At 51.3% G+C, this 25064-nt stretch overlaps 1 protein-coding gene across 2 annotated transcripts in view; it reads left to right on the plus strand.

Moving 5' to 3' along the window:
- Positions 1-3825: 3825 nt before the first annotated feature.
- The window catches only part of TUT4 (terminal uridylyl transferase 4), a 35539-nt gene continuing 14300 nt past the window's right edge, over positions 3826-25064 (plus strand). The window contains exons 1-13 of one of the 2 annotated variants that reach the window (XM_075287857.1): positions 3826-4117; positions 9990-10611; positions 11963-12096; positions 13902-14018; positions 16490-16667; positions 19511-19599; positions 20029-20080; positions 20493-20562; positions 20735-20861; positions 20956-21075; positions 21630-21833; positions 22285-22459; positions 24474-25064. The exon at positions 24474-25064 is cut by the window's right edge and continues 29 nt beyond it. In XM_075287857.1, the coding sequence (XP_075143958.1) occupies positions 10086-10611; positions 11963-12096; positions 13902-14018; positions 16490-16667; positions 19511-19599; positions 20029-20080; positions 20493-20562; positions 20735-20861; positions 20956-21075; positions 21630-21833; positions 22285-22459; positions 24474-25064 (2383 nt within the window). In that variant the 5' untranslated portion in view covers positions 3826-4117; positions 9990-10085. The remainder of the gene's footprint in view (positions 4118-9989; positions 10612-11962; positions 12097-13901; positions 14019-16489; positions 16668-19510; positions 19600-20028; positions 20081-20492; positions 20563-20734; positions 20862-20955; positions 21076-21629; positions 21834-22284; positions 22460-24473) is intronic. The other variant, XM_075287856.1, reaches the window with a different exon arrangement.

Consider the following 25064-nt stretch of genomic DNA (forward strand, 5'->3'; position numbering starts at 1 on the left):
TCTCCCTCATCCCCCTCCTCAGGTCTCCCTCATCCCCCTCCTCAGGTCTCCCTCATCCCCCCCCCCTCCTCAGGTCTCTCCCTGAGTACTTGGTCCCCTCCTCCCCCTCCTCAGGTCTCCTCATCCCCCTCCTCAGGTCTCCCTCATCCCCCTCCTCAGGTCTCCCTCATCCCCCCCCCCCCTCAGGTCTCCTCATCCCCCCCCCCTCAGGTCTCCTCATCCCCCCCCCCTCAGGTCTCCTCATCCCCCCCCCCTCAGGTCTCCTCATCCCCCCCCCCCTCAGGTCTCCTCATCCCCCCCCCCAGGTCTCCTCATCCCCCCCCCCCTCAGGTCTCCTCATCCCCCCCCCCTCAGGTCTCCTCATCCCCCCCCCCCCCCTCAGGTCTCCTCGTCCCCTTCCTCAGGTCTCTCCCTGAATACTCGGTCCCCTCCTCAGTTCTGTCCCTCAGTACTTTGCCCCCTCCCCGGGTCTCCCTCATCCCCCCCTCAGGTCTCCTCGTCCCCTCCTCAGGTCTCCCCGTCCCCCTCCTCAGGTCTGTCCCTCAGTACTCTGTCCCCTCCTCAGGTCTCCTCGTCCCCTCCTCAGGTCTCCTCATCCCCCTCCTCAGGTCTCCCTCATCCCCCCCCCCCCCCTCAGGTCTCCTCATCCCCCTCCTCAGGTCTCCCTCATCCCCCCCCCCCTCAGGTCTCCTCATCCCCCCCCCCCTCAGGTCTCCTCATCCCCCCCCCCCCTCAGGTCTCCTCATCCCCCCCCCCCCTCAGGTCTCCTCATCCCCCCCCCCCCCTCAGGTCTCCTCATCCCCCCCCCCTCAGGTCTCCTCATCCCCCCCCCCTCAGGTCTCCTCATCCCCCCCCCCTCAGGTCTCCTCATCCCCCCCCCCCCTCAGGTCTCCTCATCCCCCCCCCCCCTCAGGTCTCCTCATCCCCCCCCCCCCCTCAGGTCTCCTCATCCCCCCCCCCCCTCAGGTCTCCTCATCCCCCTCCTCAGGTCTCCCTCATCCCCCTCCTCAGGTCTCCCTCATCCTCCTCCTCAGGTCTCCCTCATCCCCCTCCTCAGGTCTCCCTCATCCCCCTCCTCAGGTCTCCTCATCCCCCTCCTCAGGTCTCCCTCATCCCCCTCCTCAGGTCTCCTCATCCCCCTCCTCAGGTCTCCTCATCCCCCTCCTCAGGTCTCCCTCATCCCCCTCCTCAGGTCTCCTCATCCCCCTCCTCAGGTCTCCCTCATCCCCCTCCTCAGGTCTCCTCATCCCCCTCCTCAGGTCTCCCTCATCCCCCCCCCTCAGGTCTCCCTCATCCCCCCCCCTCAGGTCTCCCTCATCCCCCCCCCCTCAGGTCTCCCTCATCCCCCCCCTCAGGTCTCCTCGTCCCCTTCCTCAGGTCTCCTTATCCCCCTCCTCAGGTCTCCCTCATCCCCCTCCTCAGGTCTCCTCGTCCCCTTCCTCAGGTCTCCTTATCCCCCTCCTCAGGTCTCCCTCATCCCCCTCCTCAGGTCTCCCTCATCCCCCTCCTCAGGTCTCCTCGTCCCCTCCTCAGGTCCCCTCATCCCCCTCCTCAGGTCTCCCTCATCCCCCTCCTCAGGTCTCCCTCATCCCCCTCCTCAGGTCTCCTCATCCCCCCCCCCCTCCTCAGGTCTCCTCATGTCTCCCTCATCCCCCTCCTCAGGTCTCCCTCATCCCCCTCCTCAGGTCTCCTCATCCCCCCCCCTCCTCAGGTCTCTCCCTGAGTACTTGGTCTCCTCATCCCCCTCCTCAGGTCTCCCTCATCCCCCCCCCCCTCAGGTCTCCCTCATCCCCCCCCCCTCAGGTCTCCTCATCCCCCCCCCCCTCAGGTCTCCTCATCCCCCCCCCCCTCAGGTCTCCTCATCCCCCCCCCCCCCTCAGGTCTCCTCGTCCCCTTCCTCAGGTCTCCTTATCCCCCTCCTCAGGTCTCCTCGTCCCCTTCCTCAGGTCTCCTTATCCCCCTCCTCAGGTCTCCCTCATCCCCCTCCTCAGGTCTCCCTCATCCCCCTCCTCAGGTCTCCTCGTCCCCTCATCCCCCTTCTCAGGTCTCCCTCATCCCCCTCCTCAGGTCTCCCTCATCCCCCTCCTCAGGTCTCCTCATCCCCCCCCCCTCCTCAGGTCTCTCCCTGAGTACTTGGTCCCCTCCTCCCCCCTCCTCAGGTCTCCTCATCCCCCTCCTCAGGTCTCCCTCATCCCCCTCCTCAGGTCTCCCTCATCCCCCTCCTCAGGTCTCCCTCATCCCCCCCCCCCTCCTCAGGTCTCTCCCTGAGTACTTGGTCCCCTCCTCCCCCTCCTCAGGTCTCCTCATCCCCCTCCTCAGGTCTCCCTCATCCCCCTCCTCAGGTCTCCCTCATCCCCCCCCCCCCTCAGGTCTCCTCATCCCCCCCCCCTCAGGTCTCCTCATCCCCCCCCCCTCAGGTCTCCTCATCCCCCCCCCCTCAGGTCTCCTCATCCCCCCCCCCCCCCCTCAGGTCTCCTCATCCCCCCCCCCTCAGGTCTCCTCATCCCCCCCCCCTCAGGTCTCCTCATCCCCCCCCCCCCCCTCAGGTCTCCTCATCCCCCCCCCCAGGTCTCCTCATCCCCCCCCCCCCTCAGGTCTCCTCATCCCCCCCCCCCTCAGGTCTCCTCATCCCCCCCCCCCCCCCCTCAGGTCTCCTCGTCCCCTTCCTCAGGTCTCTCCCTGAATACTCGGTCCCCTCCTCAGTTCTGTCCCTCAGTACTTTGCCCCCTCCCCGGGTCTCCCTCATCCCCCCCTCAGGTCTCCTCGTCCCCCTCCTCAGGTCTCCCCGTCCCCCTCCTCAGGTCTGTCCCTCAGTACTCTGTCCCCTCCTCAGGTCTCCTCCTCAGGTCTCCCTCATCCCCCTCCTCAGGTCTCCCTCATCCCCCTCCTCAGGTCTCCCTCATCCCCCCCCTCCTCAGGTCTTCTCCTGAGTACTTGGTCCCCTCCTCCCCCTCCTCAGGTCTCCTCATCCCCCCTCCTCAGGTCTCCCTCATCCCCCCCCCCCTCAGGTCTCCTCATCCCCCTCCTCAGGTCTCCCTCATCCCCCCCCCCCCCTCAGGTCTCCTCATCCCCCCCCCCCTCAGGTCTCCTCATCCCCCCCCCCCCTCAGGTCTCCTCATCCCCCCCCCCCCTCAGGTCTCCTCATCCCCCCCCCCCTCAGGTCTCCTCATCCCCCCCCCCCTCAGGTCTCCTCATCCCCCCCCCCCCCCTCAGGTCTCCTCATCCCCCCCCCCCTCAGGTCTCCTCATCCCCCCCCCCCCCTCAGGTCTCCTCATCCCCCCCCCCCCCCTCAGGTCTCCTCATCCCCCCCCCCCCCTCAGGTCTCCTCGTCCCCTTCCTCAGGTCTCTCCCTGAATACTCGGTCCCCTCCTCAGTTCTGTCCCTCAGTACTTTGCCCCCTCCCCGGGTCTCCCTCATCCCCCCCTCAGGTCTCCTCGTCCCCTCCTCAGGTCTCCCCGTCCCCCTCCTCAGGTCTGTCCCTCAGTACTCTGTCCCCTCCTCAGGTCTCCTCGTCCCCTCCTCAGGTCTCCCTCATCCCCCTCCTCAGGTCTCCCCGTCCCCCTCCTCAGGTCTGTCCCTCAGTACTCTGTCCCCTCCTCAGGTCTCCTCGTCCCCCTCCTCAGGTCTCCCCTCATCCCCCTCCTCAGGTCTCCCCGTCCCCCTCCTCAGGTCTCCCCGTCCCCCCTCCTCAGGTCTCCCTCATCCCCCTCCTCAGGTCTCCTCATCCCCACCCCCCGTTGCTGCTGCCACCACCACCAGTGACACTCGCCCCCCTCCGGTGACAGACTCGGCCACACCCCCGGCCCACAATGCACTTCGCGCTGGACATGGCGGCGGTGTGAGCTGTGTGTTCGGGGCCTGCTCACTGCTAGGAGCCGAACATGGCGCTCCCCCCCGCAGCGAGCTCGGGAGTAAGGGCCGAGTAAGTCCGCGCATCCCCGCCTGGGCCTCTCGCCTTCCCTCTGAGCCGGGAGCTCAGGTAGGTGACCTCGGCGTCCTTCGTATCCCGGGCCCGGACTGTGTGTCAGGAGAGGGTCGGGGGGCCCGTGCGGGGCGGCCGGAGCTGTGACCCTGTCAGCCCGCTGTGTGTCAGGAGGGCCCGGTCCTGGACGGCCAGGTGAGGCGCAGTGTTTACTCCGTGTGGCAGGGGTGTGTTAATGACGTCACCGTGTTTACATTCTTTATGTGACGTCAGCGCTGGTGTGCTGTCAGGTACAGCCTGCCGTCTGCTCTGGGCTGTCTCTGCCGTGTGACTGACAACTAGTAACACAATCCGGCCAGCACTGGGTGGGGGCGACACAGTGACATCTAGACTGGCCCTGTGCCCTCCGCCATGACTGTCACATTCATCATACAGGTGTAGGATACACGGGGGGGGGGGGAGAATTAGGAGACCCCCATACACATTATGTAGCGGACAAGTCCTGCCATTCTCCTAAGGCTTTGTTCTCCTCTCCATAGGAAGCCAGCAAAAAAGCAAAATAACACAAAGTGGTGCAAGGATTTGTCCTGTAAAATGTCAGGCCCTGTGTCCGACTCCCGACTAACCCCAATGTAGAGCGTGGCATCGGTCAGACGCTGACTATCAGTATGTCAGGGATCAGAGCCTTGTGTGTATGGCCACCCCTATATGGCTCCTGGAATAAAGAGGGGCCCAAGTGGATAGTACCTTTCAAGCTCAGGCCCCGCGTAGCGGATCGCAACAAAAATGTGTATCCACAGGTTAGGTCATCAGGATGTGTTCTGGGGGGTGCGACACCCAGATCCCGCACAGATCAGCTGTTGCAGCAACCTTCTGTATAGTGGACAGAGCGCGGTGCTGCAATTGCGTGGAATCACCACTATGAAGTGAACGGCGCTGCTATTACTTGTATAGGAGCAGTGCTGCACGTGCTCCCTGTCCACCCTGAGGCTCCTACAGTAGCTGATCTGTGTGGGGTCCAGGTGTCGGACCCCCAACAGGGGGGATAAGTCAACAGTAGGAAAATTCAATTTTGGGTCACCTCATTGGAACATCCTGGTTTTGTCTGCAATCGGCCATATAGCGGGAACAGAGCCACAGAGCGTTGCTGTATTGTTTGCCCGCAGTAATGGCAGACTGGCTGATAGACGGTTTTCATTTATTTACCCAAAGGATACATTAGAAAAGTGTTCACACATTGCAGTCATATCACACAAACAAATAAAAACCCAACAACTGCAAAGTGCAGAGCCTTCACCGCACCAGTCACCTCTGCACATGAGTCCTTACCATCAATCCTTAGTCCAGGTGACTTAGGTATCAGCTATTGTTAAATGGCTTGTAGTATTCTTCAAAGGTGTGTTGGACAAGAAGTCAGGACAGATCCCTGCGCCCATGAGCACTACTTCATCTCAGATATATCCTGGAGACCTCCATAACCTTCTACATACAGTAGTGGGAGTGATCTCATCAGGTCAGGCAGTCCCGAACCAATGGCTGCAACGTCCAGGCAGAGAATGAGTGGACCTTGGCATTGTGCATTCACTTCTATGGGAGCTGGTCAGTGTTGGGCTGAGGTTCCATAGTACACTTCAGTTTCAGGTTCTTCTGATGGACCATTATTATGTTAGTCCCTGAGCCCAGTATAGGATCCTCTGATTCTCTCGTCGGCCAGCCTGACACTAGTAGGAGTATGGGAATGACTGGGCAGGGGTCCAGGGAATACTGGGATCAGAGACCCCTGCTCAGGAGATAAGTTGGACGCACACCATCAGGGTTCCCGGCCAGCAGATTCCTCTGAAATTTGCAAAAGTGGTGTTTTTGGCCAACCCAAGATCTGTCCGATAAGACATGTCCTGTTCCATTTACTATGTCTCTCCAACCAAGTGTGTGCTATGGCAGATTTTTCATTACAGAGGAATTTTTGGCTGATGAGGCGAAGCTGTTTTCATAAAACATAATAATGGCCCCGCACCAGGAATAGATCAGTACAGGCTGGGCCGCCCCTAGCTGTAGGAGGGTCACTAAGGCTCTGTTCACACCACCATTACTTTGCTCCATGCATGAAGTGAGTGAAACCTACACCTGATGTGGCGCCCTGACATTTTAGTAGTTATACAGTCCATGACATCACTTTACCGCCACATTAGGGGTCTGACTCCCCCCAGCCAGAGACTGCAACAAGGTAAATGTAGTATTACATGGCAGCCATTCAGATGAATCGTGGGCAGTGCAACATTGTCTCAGGCTCTGTGCACACAGAGGACTCAAATTGGATAGATTTTCTATCCTGGGCTCCCCCCATATAGTGATCTGTGATAAGAAGTCAGTTCCTGCCATTAGATCTGCAGGGAGGGAGCGAGGGACTCCTCATCACAGATTGCTATGACGCAAGGAGTCCGGGTCTCTGGATGGAGTTTGGGCCAGGAAATCCAGATGATGTGCAAATTGGATTTTCCTGTTTGCATTCCTCCATGTGCATGGGGCAGGGGATCCCCCTGTATATTGTTTGTCTGCCATAGTAGGACTATCCCTTTAAGGATCAAGGGAATTTTCTGTATTATTTTTAGGCTGTCTTGTATGAAAAAAGCATTGGTAGACCCTAGTAGGGCATATAGATGTCATGAAGGGGGTCCCCAATTTGGATCCTCTTCTCTGTGTCAGGGCGCCGTGTCGCTTTGTAAGAGCGGTTCCCATTGGGGCAGACTTGAGCTGTCCTTGTATCACAGGGAGAGTCGTCCATCTGAATGGCCGCCATGTAACTACATGACTACCAGAGGGTCCAATGGTGGGTATAATAATAATAGGTTGGCAGTAGACACCCACATTTGTAGGGTGCAATGGCCTGTTTCTTAGGGGTTGTTGGAGAATTTTATTTTTTTTATGTAGATTGTGAGCCCCATGTAGGGATATATATATAGAGAGATCACAATGTACATTTTCCCCTATCAGTATGTCTTTGTAGAATGGGAGGAAATCCACGCAAACACGGGGAGAACATACAAACTCCTTGCAGATATTGTTCCTAGCGGAATTCCAACCCAGGACTCCAGTGCTGCAAGGCTACAGTGCTAACCACTGAGCCACCGTGTTGGGGTTGCTGGAGAATTAGCCCCTAGTATCATCTTATCTGACGGCTCCAAGGATCTTCAGTCTGACACTTGGTGTCCACCAGGGTGAGGGTGCCTGACTGGCCATGAATTGATGTTCAGTTGCAGAAATTTCTGCATCGAGTCTGCTGCCTGTGACTTCATGTGGAATTTTGCAGCGTATTTCACACTTTCAATGCCAAGGGTGGAATCCCTGCAAATTTGCTGCAGGAAAACCTCTGCCGTGCCTGAGCCCGATCTGTGTGAGCAGATGCATAGAATAAGGACGCAGGAAGCTCGGTGGTTTCTCTGCAGCTCGCAGGGTCTAGTTTCACTTCTGTCACATGAGGTGTCACCAGCTGATAGAGGAGTCGTGTATCTGACAGTGTTTTTCCACCAGGGTTATCAGCTGTGACCGGTCGCTCACAACGGCTGATGGGGAGGCGGGGGTTGATCTCAGTGGTAGTCACTCGATTATGAACCTCTTTGATATTTTATTTCCTGACCTTATTATTATTATTATTATTGGAATTGACTTGCTTTTATATCGCCAACATATTCTGCAGCGATTTACAGCTCGCCCTGAGAACTGCAAAACTAAATTTGACACACTAACTTTTTTTTTTTTTTCTGGATTTTCAGCTTCCTTTTAGTGTATTGTTTTGCAAATCCGGGAACTGCTACTCCATTGTAGCTTCGTGTGTATCTCCAGGGGTGAAGGACGAGTCACCTTTGGTTATTTTTACTCTTATTTTTATTACTATAGCACGGGGGCATTGAGAGAGATGTCGATATACATATATATATATATATATATATATATATATATATATATATATATATATTCGTTTTATAAGAAAATACATAAATAAACTTCCCATTCTGGATAATCCTTTATAGTGCCACAGTGGGGAAATTTCAGAGCTCAGTCCTATTCGAGTCAGTGGGGCTGAGCCTGACATACTGTACTTCTCCCACCCATTACACAGTGTATGAAGCTATGCTAGTTCCAGGGCTGTGGACTGTAGTAGGGTAACTGATACAGATGGAGCCCTGTCTGTCCGTGTCCGTTCCAATGACTATAATATAAACATGGCGGACGCTTCTTCTGCTACGTTTGTTTACTTTTGTCATTGGAGTCTTTCATGTTGTTTTACATTGTGGTGAATGCAGAAGGAGTGTCTGTTGTTCTTATCCTGTGACGGATAAGACAGATGTGATTGGACGTTAAATGTGAACCTTCCCTAACCGCTAAACACTGCTAAGACACAACTCGAGGGCCCAGGCTAGTCAGCGAATGCGCATCCTCATGTCTCCGCACGTGACGCCCCGTGACCCTCGGCATTGTCTTGTCCACCTTGAAGTAGTCGTCCCTACTCCCAGCTGTTCTTCTGCGGCTCCGGCTTTGCACAAGTTGTGTGAAGTCTCTTTAGCGTGGGGCTGTGGGCCTGGCGTTGTGGAGAGGATGAATGGCCGCTCTGTTGGCGTGTTTGTGTAGAGAGGCGGTAGAGTATAGACTTGGCAGCGAGGGCCGGTGCTGGCGGCCGTACAATTGTTTTGCTGTGTGTTAAACCGTGCACCTGACTGCCCGGGGCTCGGCCTGATGATATATGGCTGCCACCAGAGAGTATAGCGAGCCGCAGATGAGCGGTATTGTCATCCGGGGGATTACTGTAAATCTGCTGGACTTTCACGCCGCAGCGGTTTTTGAGATTTCCTTTCATTTTTAGGTGATGCTTTTTGTTCTATTTCTATTGACTTCCCATTCCCATTGACACTTGCGATCCCGTCTTTTGCCTGTAGACCTGCACCCTGCATCCTGATCAGCCCGAACTACAACTCCCAGCATTCTCTGACTGTCACATGGTTGAGACTTTAGCTTCATGTTGGGTCTAAATCGTATGAGAGAAACTAGGGACTCCCTTGCAGTGTCCACCAAATATTCGGCGGAGCAAAATGTTGCGCATGGAGGACGTGTTGCTCCGTCGGATCTAGTTTAAAGATGACAAACCCCAAACAGACCCCATTACAGTCAATAGGGAGGCTTCTGTTTTGTTACGGTTCCCCAACGGACCCAAACAAGGGAGAGACGGCACGAGTGGGAACCTAGTGTACAAAAGGGTTAATGCCAATATTCCTGATGGTCTAGGGCAGGGGTAGGGAAGGTACGGCTCTCCAGCTGTTGCAAAACTACAACTCCCAGCATGCATACTGGCTCTGCTGTTCTTGGAACTCCCATGGAAGTGAATGGAGCATGCTGGGAGTTGTAGTTTCACAGCAGCTGGAGAGCCGAAGGTTCCCTACCCCTGGTCTAGGGCAATGAGAGGATTAATGACAGGAGCACTGCGAGCCTCGGACAGTGTCGGGGTAGCGTCCCTGGAGGTCTAGGGCACTAAGGGGGCTCATTCCAGTAGCCCTGATAGTCTAAGGCAATAAAGAGCATAATGATAGGATCCCTGGTGGACTAGAGCAGTGAAGGGGATCATCTCCATATACCAGGTGGTCTAAAGAGTTAATTCCAGTATGCCGAGTGGTCTAGGGATGAAAAGTGTAAATGTAAGGACCTTGGTTGTCTAGAGCCCGCAAAGGGTTAACTAGTGGAGGACATGGGACATGATGTGAGGGTCCGAGACCCCCTGCGCATCTGCTACCTCAGTACAGTGCAGCTTCTGGTATTGTTTACATGCTGAGAACTGCGCTGCTCACTCACCATAGTGGTGGGTTTTGGTACTGCAGCGATGCCCCATAGACTTCACTGTAAACATTACCAGGATCCATTCTGTCCCCAAGCAGCAGATGTGTGGGGGTCTCCTCTGTCAGACCCTCTCAGAACTAATATCAATGACCTATGACCAGTGACAATACAGTTCTGTATTACTTGTTTGTGCCCAGTTGTGCTCATTGAGTCGTGACCTAAATTGATCTCTCGCCCCCCGCAGGCAGTGCAGCGGCCTCTTCACCTGACGTGGCGACCCCAAACCGCTGCGGTGACTTGAGAAGAACTTATCCAATGGTGTGAAAATAATCGTGGAATAATGGATGGTCTCTCCAAGCCTGTGAACCACGAGTCAAGGAAGCCGGTGTCCCGCACAGGCCGTGGGGAGAACAGAAGTGTGCGCGTCGTCAACAACCAGAAGCATAAGCATAGAGGGGACGGTAAACCAGCGCGGGATAATGACAATGGCAGCTCTACGGTCATCGGTAAGAAGGACAGAGCGGCCGAGCCTTGTGGGGTGATCGCCGAGGACTCGAAGATCTGTATAGGAAACTCAAACAATTGCACTAGTGGGACAGTCGACTTGGGACAGGGCCTCCAGGACTCGGGTCACACAAAGCCCAAGAGGTCTTCTCCGCTGCTAGCAGGAAACCTTAAACCATCCCGAGTTAACAAGCCAGAGCAAAGCGATCCAAAATCCAAAGATGCTGGGAATCAGGACACTGCCCATCCCAAAGGCCCTTCAGAGAATGGTCCACAAACCGGTGCAAAACATGGCGAATCCGAGGCTTCGATTGAGGAGTCTCCTGGAGACCTGCAGACGTCTGCCGCAGTAAGCTCACCAGGTGAGTGTGCAGGTGGGAACGCTCTATAGTCTACGCCAGGAATAGGGAACGTACGGCTCTCCAGCTGCTGCAAAACTGCAACTCCCAGCATGCATACGTGCTCTGCTGTTCTTGGAACCCCTATGGAAGTGAATGGAGCATGTTGGGAGTTGTAGTTTCACAGCAGCTGGAGAGCCGAAGGTTCCCTACCCCTGGTCTACGCCATATTGTACTTATAGGAGTCCTCTTTGGTGCTGGTAATGCTTTCAGGAGTTGTAGATGGACATTGTCAGCTCAGGGGAATCTATTAATGGCAGAGACAACACTGAGCATGCTCGTAATGTCTCCTCTGATCATTCATGAGACATGTAAAGGCCCCAAAGCAGCCCCCAGTGATCGGATACTTATCCCCTGTCCTGTGGGTAGTGGACACGTGGCCATAATGGTATAGGAATGGTTTGCATTGTGGCTGGCACCGGCAGGGCCCCCCCGGTGGGCTTTCTGTAAATTACATATCGTACAATTCCTGTGCTGCAGAAATCACTTCTCCGCAGCCATCGCATTATTATTACAGGCAAGATTACAATGAACATTACCATAGATGGGTAATATAGGATCTACTTCTATATAGCACCTACTTCCCCTCCATGACCTCTGCACATTGCTGCACTGATAAGGACCTGAGCTGCAGTAACACAGTATGGCCACTACACGTTGTATGGAGCCGCCCGACTCCTTACACTGTGCAGATCATTGGGGGCGCCAGGTGTCAGATCCCCCACTAATCCTATACTAAGGGCAGGTCTGCAGTTTTGGACATCCCCTTTAATGCTCCATGGCACACACAGAGCCGCTTTTCCCTTCACTGTATTGTGATGGAAATAACCCAGCGACTGTAACCTCCATGATATTGGGAATTATCCTGTAAACAAGCTGGTGGGTGGAAAAGTGAAGTCTCCTGAGATATCGGGGAACGTCACGCTCTGCTATATCCACTGCATGGAGCGGGCATTGTTATACCGCCATCTAGTGCTCACTCTTAGAAAGCGATCTGTGGAAATGAATGAATTCTGAAGCATCTTCAGTTTAGTGGTTGCTTCCCTAAAAAGAAACAACAGTTTCCCTATTACAGACCGTATAATAGTCAAATTTGGGGAGCCCTGCCGAGCGTGACCAGATCATTGGTTGTATGTGCAGAAAACAATAAGGGACTGCTGAAGCGATCCTATACGGGCAAGAACGTGATCGGCCCCGGGTTGTGACGTCTTGGCCTCCTTCCAGGAATGAGAAATGTATTGGGGCAGAAGTGAAAGTCGAGAGTGAAGTTGTGCAATGTCAGACATGTTTTTCTCTCTTCTTGGTGAATGTTCAGGAAATGGTCCTACTGCGGAGCCGACGTCTTCAGACAGGACATGTACAGAGGACTCGACGCTGGCGGACCAGGAACTGGGCCTGAAACAAGCAGAGGAGAGGCTGGAGAGGGATTATATCCACCGCTTAGAGAAGGTAACGGGCTTAGCCATAGTGCGTGTGACTGGGGAGAGAGCACCGAGACGCTTGTGTAGATGGCTGCTGTTCCATGTGATGGGCCAAGAGCGAATCCCTCCATTTTTGGTATCTTCATATTGAAAATGAGTGTAGGACATATTGGAGAAGGTGCTTTTCTCATAAAGATCACTTATTCCCTGTCCGCTGTCAGTGGGAATCCAACCAGTGTCCCTCGGATCATGAGAATGGGATCACTAGTGCTCCCCTCTGGATGGAGGGGGTACAGCCTTCTATTGGAATGTCAGAGATAGCCAAGCACTGTACTCCGCTTCTCACAGAGATGGATGGAGTGGCCGTGTGCCTGCATGACCACCTCTCCATTCAGACGGGTGTACAGGGGTCCCCCCCATTCTCACAATCCATGGCATCCCAGCATTCAGACCCACCACCAAACAGACGCCTGTTGATGGGGGACAGGCTGTCTTTGTGGGCAAACTCCTATAAGGAGTTGACTGCTGAAGTGTGTGTGGCACTAATACAACCCACAAGACAACCTGCAGCCATAGGTGCCCGGCAGCGACTTATTCCCTTCTCTCCATTGAAACAAACATGCACACTCGGACGAGAGCACTGCCATCAATGAACTGGGGCCTACTTTTGGAGTTCACAATTTATTTTAATTGTTCACCCCATGATATATGTGTAGTTCTATGTAACTATACCTCTAACCTCTTCCTTTAGTAGATATATATATATTTGCCTTGATACTCAGCAACCTACAGAAGAAACAGGTATAAAAGGTTCACTATAACGGGAACTCCTTGACCATCTGCAGGGATTGTGCACATGTCTTTGCAGATTGCCCAGCTGATAACATAAAGCCCCCTTGCTGGGACCCCCAGTGATCATGTGTAATCTGTAGGGAAACCTGGTAGTACAGGTTCAGTTTCTCTACAGCGCCTCCACTGGGGATAAGAAGTGTTATATAGTGCCCATTCACATCAATAGGTTCTGTGTAATGCAAGATAGGATAGGATCCTCCAACAATAAAGACCCTCCTGGACGCTTCTCTGGGCAAGAGATGAGGAATCTGAACAGAAGTCACTCAGATATTCCCTAATAGGGGGGGGGGTTTCTAAACCGGAAGACCCTTTTACATTGAACAGTTTAAAGGGTTTGTCCAGGCCTTTAAGATTGGTGACCTATTCTTGGTGAAGGAAACCCTGCAGAAAGTGATCGCAGCGCCCCCTTGAGTGCTGCTTTCATTCCACAGGCATGTGACCTGCACGTAGTCTGTTTGCAGTTCACCCCCATTCAAGTGAATAGGGCTTGGCTGCAATACCGAGCACAGCCACTATACGAGGGAGGCCGCTGTGCATTGCTTTCAGCGGTGCTCATCTGAAGCTGCAGGCCTCCTGGTGTTGGACCCCCACCTAGCATCTTAAGATGGCCCAGACAACTCCTTGTAAGTATACTAACATATGCAATTACTAGTCACCCACCAGCAGCCACTATTGTCCTCTGGCCCTTTATCTTGTAAACCACAGATGTTAGTGGCCACAATGGGCTGCATGAAATCCCCAGCTCTATCTCTGCATATCGTATATCATGCAAAACCTAGAGGAGACACCGGGCCAACATGGAAGCCCCATGTAAACGATCTGCTTTGTCAGGCAATGGGGGCAGAACTATGCAGATTTCTGAAAGCGCAGGGCGCACAGACACCAATCTGTAAGACAATTCGTCTGACAACGAGTCTATTGTCATTGTAATAATGCCGGATGTTTAACTATCCCCCCCCCACCTTCTCGCACTTCTTTTAGAGATCTCCAGACTTCTCCAACTGCCAGTACCTATGCAAGCTCTGCTCCGTGCACATCGAGAACGTCCAAGGAGCTCACAAGCATATTAAGGAGAAGCGGCACAAAAAGAATATTCTGGTAAAAATCGCTTTGTTTTTTGGCCAGTTATTCGCTTGCAGCTTGTGTTTGTGCGTGATGTATGTTACCCTGGAGCAAATGGTAAGTAGATGATGACCTGGAGGAGATTCGTCCGTCCAGCCTTACTGGTCCACCACGGATCTATCTATTTTTGCATGCATTTTAAGTTTATTATTGTCTGGATTTTCTCTTTTTGCAAATTTTTGACTGTACTGAAGGTTATCTGCTGATCATTTTTATTGTGCAGCTTTAAGAATCCGTCTTGGTAAACGGTTTGGGTGCATTCACATCTGCGTCCCATCATTGGACCAGAAAAACTGATTAAGCAATAAAACGGATCCGTCATATGACGGACGGCAACTATGAAGGGGTCCGGCTGGGATCAATTCAATAACATTGCCAGATGGGAAAGGTGACCGTTCAGGAATTTTTCATATAGACTTTGCAGTGGATGGCTCCAGCACAGATGTGAATGTTGCCTAAACCGTACCGTGGACGTTATGTGTTCCAGTATCCGAAGGGTAAGGTCTCGTCTGTACACAACTGTATAAGTCCGTGAAAATGAAACGGACAGCACATGGATGCCATCCTTATGCTCTCCATGTTTTTCAGGAACCCTATGAATAAAATAGATTAGACCAAGTTGCAAAGATAGACAGGAATGGGACCTGCTCTGCTTTTTGTGGCTCGGTCCTATGGCATAGTATACGGAAAATATGGTTGTATGCATGGCATGGATATTTGCTGGAGTTGGATACATAATAGGAACTGCACCTATCAGACATTACTGCTTTGTCCTATGGATATGTCACATATTTCTATGGTTAGAATACTCCTTTAAAGAGAAATTAAGTCAATATTATCTTCACATGATGACTGAGAGCCCTAACCGAGCTCCATGTACTGCATAATCTCCTATGGCAGCGTGAAAATCTGACATTCACCTCCATTGTCGTGTTTAAAGGCATTCTACCATTAAAACCTCTTTTTTTTGTGGATAAGACGTTGGAATGGCCTTTAGAAAGGCTATTCGTCATTTACCTTTAGATGTGATCTCCGCCGCGCCGTTCCTTAGAAATACCGTTTTTTTACCGGTATGCAAATTAGTTCTCTCGCAGCGATGGGGGCGGGCCCCAGCGCTGGAAATGTGATGGGGCGTCTGCACTGCAGCTCGAGAACACGATCCTGCGACGCCTCTATCTTCGGCTGGATCCTCCCCTTCTCTGTCGTCTTCCTCCTGCGCAGTTGGGTCTGCCAGTGAGACACCAGCAGAGCCGAGTGCGAATGCCAGCCGGTGGCCATTTTTGGGAGGCCGCTCCGGCATTGAACTACAAGAACAAGAGCGGCCTCCCAAAAATGGCTGCCGGCCAGCATGCGCAGTCGGCTCTACTAGTGTCTCACTGGCAGAACAAACTGCGCAGGCGTCGGAGGTGACGCAGGAGGAAGACGACAGAGAAGGGGAGGATCCAGCCGAAGATAGAGGCGTCGCAGGATCGTGTTCTTGAGCTGCAGCGGGGACGCCCCCATTGCATCTTCAGCGCTGTGGCCCGCCCCCATCGCTGCCAGAGAACTAATTTACATACCGCTAAAAACTGGTATTTCTAAGGAACGGCGCGGCGGAGATCACATCTAAAGGTAAGAGACGAATAGCCTTTCTAAAGGCTATTCCGATGTCTTATCCACAAAAAAAGAGGTTTTAATAGTAGAATCCCTTTAAGAAACTTTGTCATGTTTGTAAAAAGCAAAACCATCTGAGCAGTGCCAAAGGCGTTAAAGTGATCTACAAAAGCTTGCAATGTAGATAGCAGACGACTGGTATCCTTTCTAGTCTGCTGTACCTCTGGAAACGCAGGCGATCATGGACGTGGCCTCATTGCCTGCTGGCTGGTTTTGCCTGTACCTCCTCCCTCTATTAGACGCTGCGCCTGAGGCTTTAGATCCATTATCACATGGCTTATTGTATGATAACTATGGGTGATCCTATCACACAACAGACTTCATTATCCGGTGGGGCAGGGGTCTTTACTAGAGCCTACCATTGTACCCAGTAATTGGATGACCTAAGACGTCTGCTACCCTGATGTCCAGATAGGAGTTGATCCATCGGTAGACCTGAATGCTACAGGTGATCCATCGCTCTAATATTAAGCAGGCCATAGACATTATAATAATATTGGCTAAACCTGCCAATTTTGCAGAGCCAGCCGCTGACCATCTAATGTGTATCGGAGCTTCCCAACGCTTCCAAAGGATCAGGCTTATTGGATTTTAACATGCCCAACCCGTTTGATCCCTGGGGATTTTTCATCAGAGGTGTCCAGCAGTGGCTTCCTTTCCCCTCCCCATTCAGGACACTTGCATGAGATGTGTACATGAGTATACAGCCATCTTTACAGTATTTTCCAGAACAATTACTTGTATCTACCGACGTATCAAATATTCATTAATTACTTATCTAAATTATTTTTCAGGAGAAGCAGGAGGAGAACGAACTGCGCTCCCTTCCCCCTCCTTCAGCTGCTCAGATTGAAGCTTTGGGTGTGACTCTTGTGAATGCAGCAAAGGAACATGGGGTATCTCAGGAGGACTTCCTGTCCAGGCAGGAAATTGTTAACGAGATGGAGAAAATTATCCAGATTAGATTATCAGGTATGTGTATTGTATTGTAATGGACTGGTTATGGGTATGTGACTCTATTCCCTAGACTTCAGGATAGGTCATCAGCATCTGATCTGTGGTGGTCCAACACCTAGACCCTACCCAGATCGGCTATCGGTAGCCTACAGGTGCTGGAAGCTGCTGCACGTGGCCTGCCCCGCTCCTGTTCAAGTAGTATAATGGAGTCGTAGTTCGCTGGCACCGCTACACGTGGACTCCTGTTTCTTGAATAGGAGCAGACGGCACGCACCCTCCATCCAGTGCAACCGCTTCCAGTATACAGAGGTTGCCACAACAACTGATCTGTATGGGGGCCAGGAGTCAGACCGCCACTGATCAGATACTGATGCCCTATCCTGCGTCTGTGCAAGGCAATCGATGGCGTCCTACTATGGTGCAGCATACACAGATGCCAAAACCAGTCCCCAGTCCACACAGGCATTGCTGCACCTACGGCTCCCATGTGTGACATTATGTATTTACATTTTTAAAGTTTAACACTTCCCTTCCTGGCAGGGACCTATATAATATTTTACTGTCATAGTACGCCAATTGGTAAGAGTTTTGAGAGGCCGTGGGGGCCCCAGGTATCCACCCAAGAGGCCATATCATCCTTTCTGGAGTCGTCTTCCTTCAGGGTTTTCTCTTGTTTTAACTTGGATATTTTAATGTAAGCCGTGTCTATCTATTCTATTGTAATGGAAATGCATCCGAGCTGTGAGAGCTGCCTCCTTCAATAGACCTGACTGGTGAAGCGAAACCCGCACAGTGTGACCTGACTCCAATACTTAGCATGCCTGCGGGCGTACAGTTTGCTTGCAGTACAATAGACATGTTGTATAAGCTTCTCTCCTCAGTGCCAAATTAGTTCTCAGGAGGGATTAGCACATGTGGGGCATGTAAATGGACGCCAAATAGTGCAGTGCAGAGCTATCAGGTATCTGCTGACTGTGAAGGCAGCCTTTCTATCTATACCTTGCTTTACTACATTATGTATTGTACTAGGTGCACGTGCAGGGGGCGCTACGTTATCACCTTGTGAAAGGTCAATCATTGGATGCTGGTTGTCAAAATGCCAGTAGTTAATAATAATATTAATAATAATACATTTTATTTCTATAGCGCCAACATATTCCGCAGCACTTTACAAAATGTACCCGATGGGACCGAGGGCCCTGCTCGCAAGAACTTAGGTAGAGGGGGTGACACAAGAGGCAGCAGGGGCGGCATCAGAGGTCACATTGCTTATACCGTGGTCTAGACATTTATTTGATAAGTAACTACAGAAGGGTTTAGGTGATCGGCCTGTCTGATAAGATGCGTCTTTAGTTTGCGTTTGAAGCTGTAGAAGTTGGGAGTTAATCTGATTGTCCGGGGTAGAGCATTCCAGAGAAGTGGTGTAGCTCGGGAGAAGTCTTGTATACGAGCGGGGGAGGTTCTGATAATAGAGGATGTAAGTGTTAGGTCATTGAGTGAACGGAGAACACGGGTTGGGCGGTATACAGAGCTGAGGGAGGAAATGTACGGAGGTGCGGCATTATGGAGAGCCTTGTGGGGGAGGGGGAGAAGGTTATATTGTATTCTGTAATGTATAGGCAGCCAATGTAATGTCTGATACTGTCCCAGTGGTCAGACCTCGCTGATCACAATAAGGGGGTTCCCAAGTCCTGTGTGTGAATGGAGTGGTAATGAGCTTATGTCAGCTCTATTACTCCCATATAAGTGAATAGACTTGCGGTCAAACATGCACGCCTCCACCTCATTTACATAGCGGACTCGGGAATCCCCATTTCCAGGATTGCTGACTGTCTCGTTGGTCAGACCCCCAGAGATCGGACACTTATCCCTAATACTGTGGGCTAGGAAAAATCTTAAGTGAGAGTTTTTAATGTAGTCCAACGGATCCATAGGATAGGTCATTAGTATCTGAACGGTGGGGGTCGCCCAACTGGGTCCTACAATGATCAGCTGATCTAACTGCTGGAAGCCATATACAAGGTATACAGCAGGAAGGGAATGGGAGTGGAGCTGGAGTCCACCGGCATCACGGCTACAGTGTTACGGCTAACAATCTCCTGTATGAGACAGACGGCACAGGATAAATCGCAGCATTAGTTACTGCAGGCTGCACGGGGCTCCGGAGGTGATGGCTTTACCACATGCACTCACCATATGGAGCTCCAGTATGTATACAGAGACAAGATATCAGGTTCTCCTTACAGAGCAGTAAGTCGGGTACAGAATAGGACATGGACGCTCGCTGATCTGGGGCAGCTGCCATGTTACATATTTATGTCCTGATTTTCCCAGGTTGTGCTCGGCTGTGTCCGTCAGTCCCCTGAACAAGGAATGGAGTGTCAGCAAGTGCGCTCTACTGTATTCTGGCATCAGTTTGTATACCGCGCCAGAGGGAAAGTGCCCGGCATAGGCGATCTCAGTCTAAGATTGGAATAACCCTTTAAACCCCATGGACATGGGAGAATAGGGTCTGGACCCAAACCCAGTCAGGAGACCCAGATTCCTTGCAACTTAGTAATCCCTGATGCCTCCCTGCAGCTCTTCTGTCTGTCCTATACGATATACCTTACATGGCAGGGACTCCTAGCACCATATACACTATAATGCGGGGAGTCCCAGTCTCTGACCCAATTTTGGGTTGAGAAATGCCTTCATTTAGCTGTAGAGGATAGTTTAAAAATCCCATAAGTGGGGCAGTGGCGACCAGAAGCGACCTCGGCCTCTTCTCGTAGCACGTACACCACTGCACAAAGGCCTGTACGAGATCTGATGGATTCCTGTAATAAATCCACTGGCTTCTTCCTCTCTCCTTTCAGAGTGTTCCCTGAGGATGTACGGATCGTCGCTGACAAGATTTGCATTTAAGACGAGTGACGTTAACATAGATGTAAAGTTTCCAGCTAAGGTATGTGTGATGGGAAATCGAAGGACTAAATAAAACTTTATTGATAGAGTATATGGGCGCTATTGGGGCAATCTCATCCTTTATGAACCAGCGCAGGAAGCTTCTTATAAACGCACCGCTGGTTGCACCATACAAAACTTAGAATCAGATGGGGCCTACTATTACATTTTGCCAATACCTAGCTGGCCACGGCTTCCTCCTGCAAAATCACTTGCCCAGGGTGACGAGTGTGATACAAAGACTGTCCTCCATTATATCAACATTGTCCTTTTTGCAATACTTGCTTTCCATTGTGGTCGCGCTTCTGGGAATTGAAAATGTATTGCAAGGTTCATCCGCAGATGCGGGCTGATCGCTGGGGGTCTAAGCAAGGGGGAGACTCTGCTTTGGTTGTTCCCTTTTACAATGTTCCCTTCCTGTCTCTTTCAGATGAGTCAGCCAGATGTTCTAATCCAAGTTCTTGATATTCTAAAAAATTGTGGTAAGTGATTTTTTTGTTTCCTGTCATCTCCGTCATCTGCAACCAGGATTATGGCAATATGTGAAAAGGATCAGAATACTGATATCATATGGGATATTCCAGTTAGAACAATGTAGCCAGGCTGTATTGCAACCCATTTGCAACCAGGGCAACGTTTGCCGCTCCATTCATCTGAATGAGGACTGCTGGAAATCAAATGAAATTCACATGAACGGAGTGACGCCCGCTGTACGACCAGGTGATCGGGACGAAACTGGGTGGCAAAACGTCCTGTTTCTCAAGACTGGTGGGGTCCCAGCAATCACAATGGAGTAACTTGTTCTAACTGGAATACAAGTTTAATGCTTTGTATCCTGTTACAAGCTTGTATGTGACCGTTCACACGTAATGCTTCCCCTTTTTTCATATCCAGCTCGCTTTGTAGATGTTGAGTCTGATTTCCATGCAAAGGTTCCTGTTGTATTTTGCAAAGACAAGAAGAGGTGAGTAACCGTCTGCGGCGAACGCGATAACTTGTATCGATCCTAATTCTTGACATGTATTGGAAATATAGCACAATGGCTGATACTTACTGTCATTGTCACTGAATGTTACACACTGGAGAGCAGTATTTTGTATGCTAATACCCTCGTGATGTTTTTTTTTCCTCCCCAGTGGATTAACATGCAAAGTTAGTGCCGGAAATGACACAGCGTGCCTTACCACCGAATTATTGGCAGCAGTAGGCAGACTGGAGCCCGCGCTCATCCCCTTGGTGTTGGCCTTCCGCTACTGGGCAAGGGTGAGTAATCTCTCAGACGGGACCTTGTCATTTGCCTGATCCTATAAAAGTCAGATTCGATTGTTCTACCTGATTCTCCTTTTGTCTATTTCAGCTATGCCACATCGACTGCCAAGCAGAAGGTGGGATCCCATCTTACTCTTTTGCCTTAATGGTGGTATTTTTTCTGCAGAAAAGACAGCCACCAATCCTTCCAGCATACTTAGGATCCTGGGTAAGCGTTTCAGTCATGGTTTTGATAACCTTTGCATTACACTATAGCCGTCCTTCTCAAATGGTGAGGCCAGGCCCCGCTGGCTGGTGAGGCCCAGGTCCATGCCAGTGTCGGCCATGGCACAAAGCAGGGACTCTCAAGCATAAACTGCACCGATAATGGCAGCCTTGCATTTTCAGTGCAGTCTCCATGGCTGGTAAAACTGAAGGACTTGTGATAACATCATCATCAAGAGCGTACAATTCCTTCACCCAGAAACGGTTCAGACAGAGTCTGCAGGCCGAGCACTCTAATCCGGAGGCAGAGGCATCATAGACTGGTGCTGGAGATGAGACCCTTCTCGTATCTCCTCCCTCTGTTGTGGGGGTCTCCTTACAGATGGGAAATAAGGAAAGATTTTCTGCAGGCTTGTAAGGTTTTATCGGAGGAGAATGCTGCTGGCCATAGGCTAGTGATGGAATGGGGGAGACTGTACCTCCCATTAGGAGAGGGTTGTATATATGTATATATCATGTGCAGTCTTAATATCACCATTTCTGCCTCCTGAACAATAGGTAGATGGCTTTGAAACAAAGAGACTGGATGACTATCATCTGAAGGGTTTATCTGACGAGAAGTATGTAGAATGGGAGTACAGACCAGCCAGCAATGACGGCAAGAATAACCTGGGAATGGATGGACGAGGAAGGGCTGAGAACCACCGCAGGAACGCAGCATCTGAAGCTGAGAACCGGAGGAATAAAGAGAAGCATGGGAAGGCAAGTAATCCAGTCTGAGCGTAAAGGACACGCCATATGGCCTATCCCTAGAATAGGTGGAGGTCTCCTGATTCTGCTGATCTACGGTATCCTTAGGTTAGGTCATGAATATTAACTCTGTAGGGGCCCAGCCGATCAGCTGTTTATAGGCAGTCCTCTTTATTATTTACATTGCATGCTGTCTACATGGTAGCGGATGTGCAAAGTGTTGCAACTTTGTTCACTTGCAGTGAACACTACAATTTGCAATTCCCTGCACAGTCTATACTTATACGTATAGCACCTTGAGTAAATGGAGGACTTTGAAATGGCTGATCAGCGGGGGTGCCAGGAATCTGATCTAATACTACCTGAGGGAAACTGAGAACAAAAACCTTTTATAGTGAGGACTAGACAGTCACCAACCACTTCATTGCACACTAAAAGCTGACGTGTCCCTTTTCCTTTGCAGTGCCGCCTGGTGTTCGAGCGGTCTCACCAGGTAGCTCTAGGACAGCTGTGGTTGGAGTTGCTCAGATTTTATACGTTGGAATTTGCAATGGAAGAATACGTGATCAGCGTGCGAGTACAAAACCTGCTGAGCAGAGAGAACAAGAACTGGCCAAAAAGACGTATAGCCATAGAAGGTGAATATTTGTCATTTTTCGCTTTCACCCTTCGGTTGCCTGTTAATATGATGGAGCTGTAGGAGCCATTACTCACATGGTAATTACCCTGACGGGCCGGTGCTGCTCTGGTCTCATTGACTCGTCTTGCAGTGGTGATGTGTCTCACAAGTACATGTGACCACTGCAGCCGATCACTGACCTCAGGATGGTCACCCTGGCAGAATGAAGATGTTCTGCTTCGACTTTCCTCCTGGTTAGGCTCAGATGAATGGGTCCAACCAGCAGGGAGTTGAGTCTCGAGCGCGGACTCTGCAGCTGAATCAGCCGCGGATGGAAAGCCTGAGCAGGAGCCTATTTTTTTTTTTTTCAATGTCCTGTTGTCTTTTCTGCCTCCCACTAAGTACAATGGGAGGTAGAATCAGGATAGATCCACCTCAATATCAGTGGCAGATTCTACTACGGGAACGGGACCTTTAATAGTAAAAGTCTACTCAGATCCTGTCCTACTGGTGTATATGCACAACTCATTAAAGGGATACTTCTACCTCTTAAAGAGAAGGCATGTCACAAGTTTTATGAATTCACTTTATGGTCAGTGAGATCTGACTTATACAACCCCTACCAATCTTAAAGAGGACCTTTCACCATATCCGGGCACAGGCAGTGTTATATACTGCCAGAAAGCTGACAGTTCGCTGAGTTCAGCGCACTGTCGGCTTTCCCGATCCGTGCCCGGTGTAAAGCGCTATCGGTCCCGGTACCGTAGCGCTTTACAGTCAGAAGGGCGTTTCTGACCATTAGCCAGAGACGTCCTTCTGCCTCGCGGCGCCAATCGCGCTGTGCTGTGGAGCGGGGAGGAACGCCCCCTCCCTCTCCTGATAATGCTCGTCTACGGACAAGCTGTGTGAGCAGAGGGAGGGGGCGTTCCTCCCCGCTCCACTTGACAGCGCGATTGGCGCCGCGAGGCAGAAGGACGTCTCTGGCTAATGGTCAGAAACGCCCTTCTGACCATAGAAGAGCTACGGTACCGGACCGTAAGCTCTTCACACCGGGCACAGATCGGGAAAGCCGACAGTGCGCTGAATTCAGCGCACTGTCAGCTTTCTGGCAGTATATAACACTGCCTGTGCCTGGATATGGTGAAAGGTCCTCTTTAAGAAGGAAGGGGCTGCAGCTCCTTCATTGTTTTTACCTGCTACTGGTTACCTGGCTGTGTGGGACACTGGATTCAAATGTGACCTATCCTTAGAATGGGTAGATGGGAGGAGGTCTGACTTCCGGGATCCCCCCCCCCATGTCAGCGGTGCTTCGATCAGAGTCGCTTTCACTTCCCAGGTCATATTATGTCCCTTTCATCAGTCACATGGCCTGTGTTCAGCTCAGTCCCCATTCCTAGCACAGTTGCTTTACAAAGTTCAATGCCAAGCTTGGTAAGTAGCAGCACTCATCTGGATGTTACTCTCTCTTAAAAACAGCTGATCATCGGGGGTGCTGGGTGTTGGATCCCTACCGATCTGGTATTGTTGACCTATCCTAAGGAAGGTCATCAGTATTTTAGTCCTTTCTATAAAGCTGTGCTGCAGTTCCTGTGCAGAGTGGGCTGCTGGGGCACCCAAAATTACAATATAGCAGACATTTGTTTGTTTGTATCCTCACACTGTCCATATTTTCCATGGACCCTAAGGCTTGATTAGACAAGACCAGGCAGACAGGAATAGGGCCTGATACATGGTTTTTGGCTCAGTCCTGAAAAAACCTGCCATGTCCATGGTACGTAAAGACAAATGGGTCCTTCTCCTATCCATTATTAGTATGGATCCAAAATAACACACAGCACTGATAACAAGTATGGTCATTGTGTGCACGGGGACTAATAAGAGAGTTGCCCGCACAGAAAGCGCTTTTTGTAAACCCGCCTGACGCCATGGCCTGATGTTGGTTAGTATCTTGCACTATTTTCACTCGAGCTGTTCAGTAAGAGGTAAATCGTTGCAATGAGATTCTAAAACATTCTATGTTCCGCTTTCTCTAGATCCATTTGCACTAAAGAGGAACGTCGCAAGGAGTCTCAACAGCCAGATGGTGTACGAGTACATCTTAGAGCGATTCCGGGCAGCCTACAGATATTTTGCTTGTCCTCAAAGGAATGAGAAGAACAAACCTAAAGCTGACGTTAGGAAGAGGGGACGGTCTAGGGAGGACGACATGGCTAACGGTGGCCTCCAGGATGGCGAAAGTGATGGTGGAGAGGTGGAAAGCAACGCCTCCGAGACCGTCAGGTGCAATAGCTCAGATGGGGTGTCTGAAAAGGACAGTATGGAAGGACTACATGTGAGCGATGAGGAGGCCGGTCACTCTTCCTCTTCTCAGGATCAGAGTCATTTAGATTTGCCTTGTTTGTCAGAGACGGAGCAGACGCCTGAAGCTTTAGGAGGAACTTATTATAGAAGAGACTCCCCAACTCTTACAGATGATGATGATGATGATACTACTGAAGGAAAGTGCGCATCAAAAGTGGCATGTTCTTCACAAAACGGACCTGACCAGTGCACCTCTTCTACCTCACTTCATCACGAAACCTTGAAGAATGAAGGAATTGCCGAGGACGAATTGCATTATGTCT

Source organism: Leptodactylus fuscus, chromosome 9 (assembly GCF_031893055.1).
Source record: "Leptodactylus fuscus isolate aLepFus1 chromosome 9, aLepFus1.hap2, whole genome shotgun sequence".
NCBI lineage: Eukaryota > Metazoa > Chordata > Amphibia > Anura > Leptodactylidae > Leptodactylus > Leptodactylus fuscus.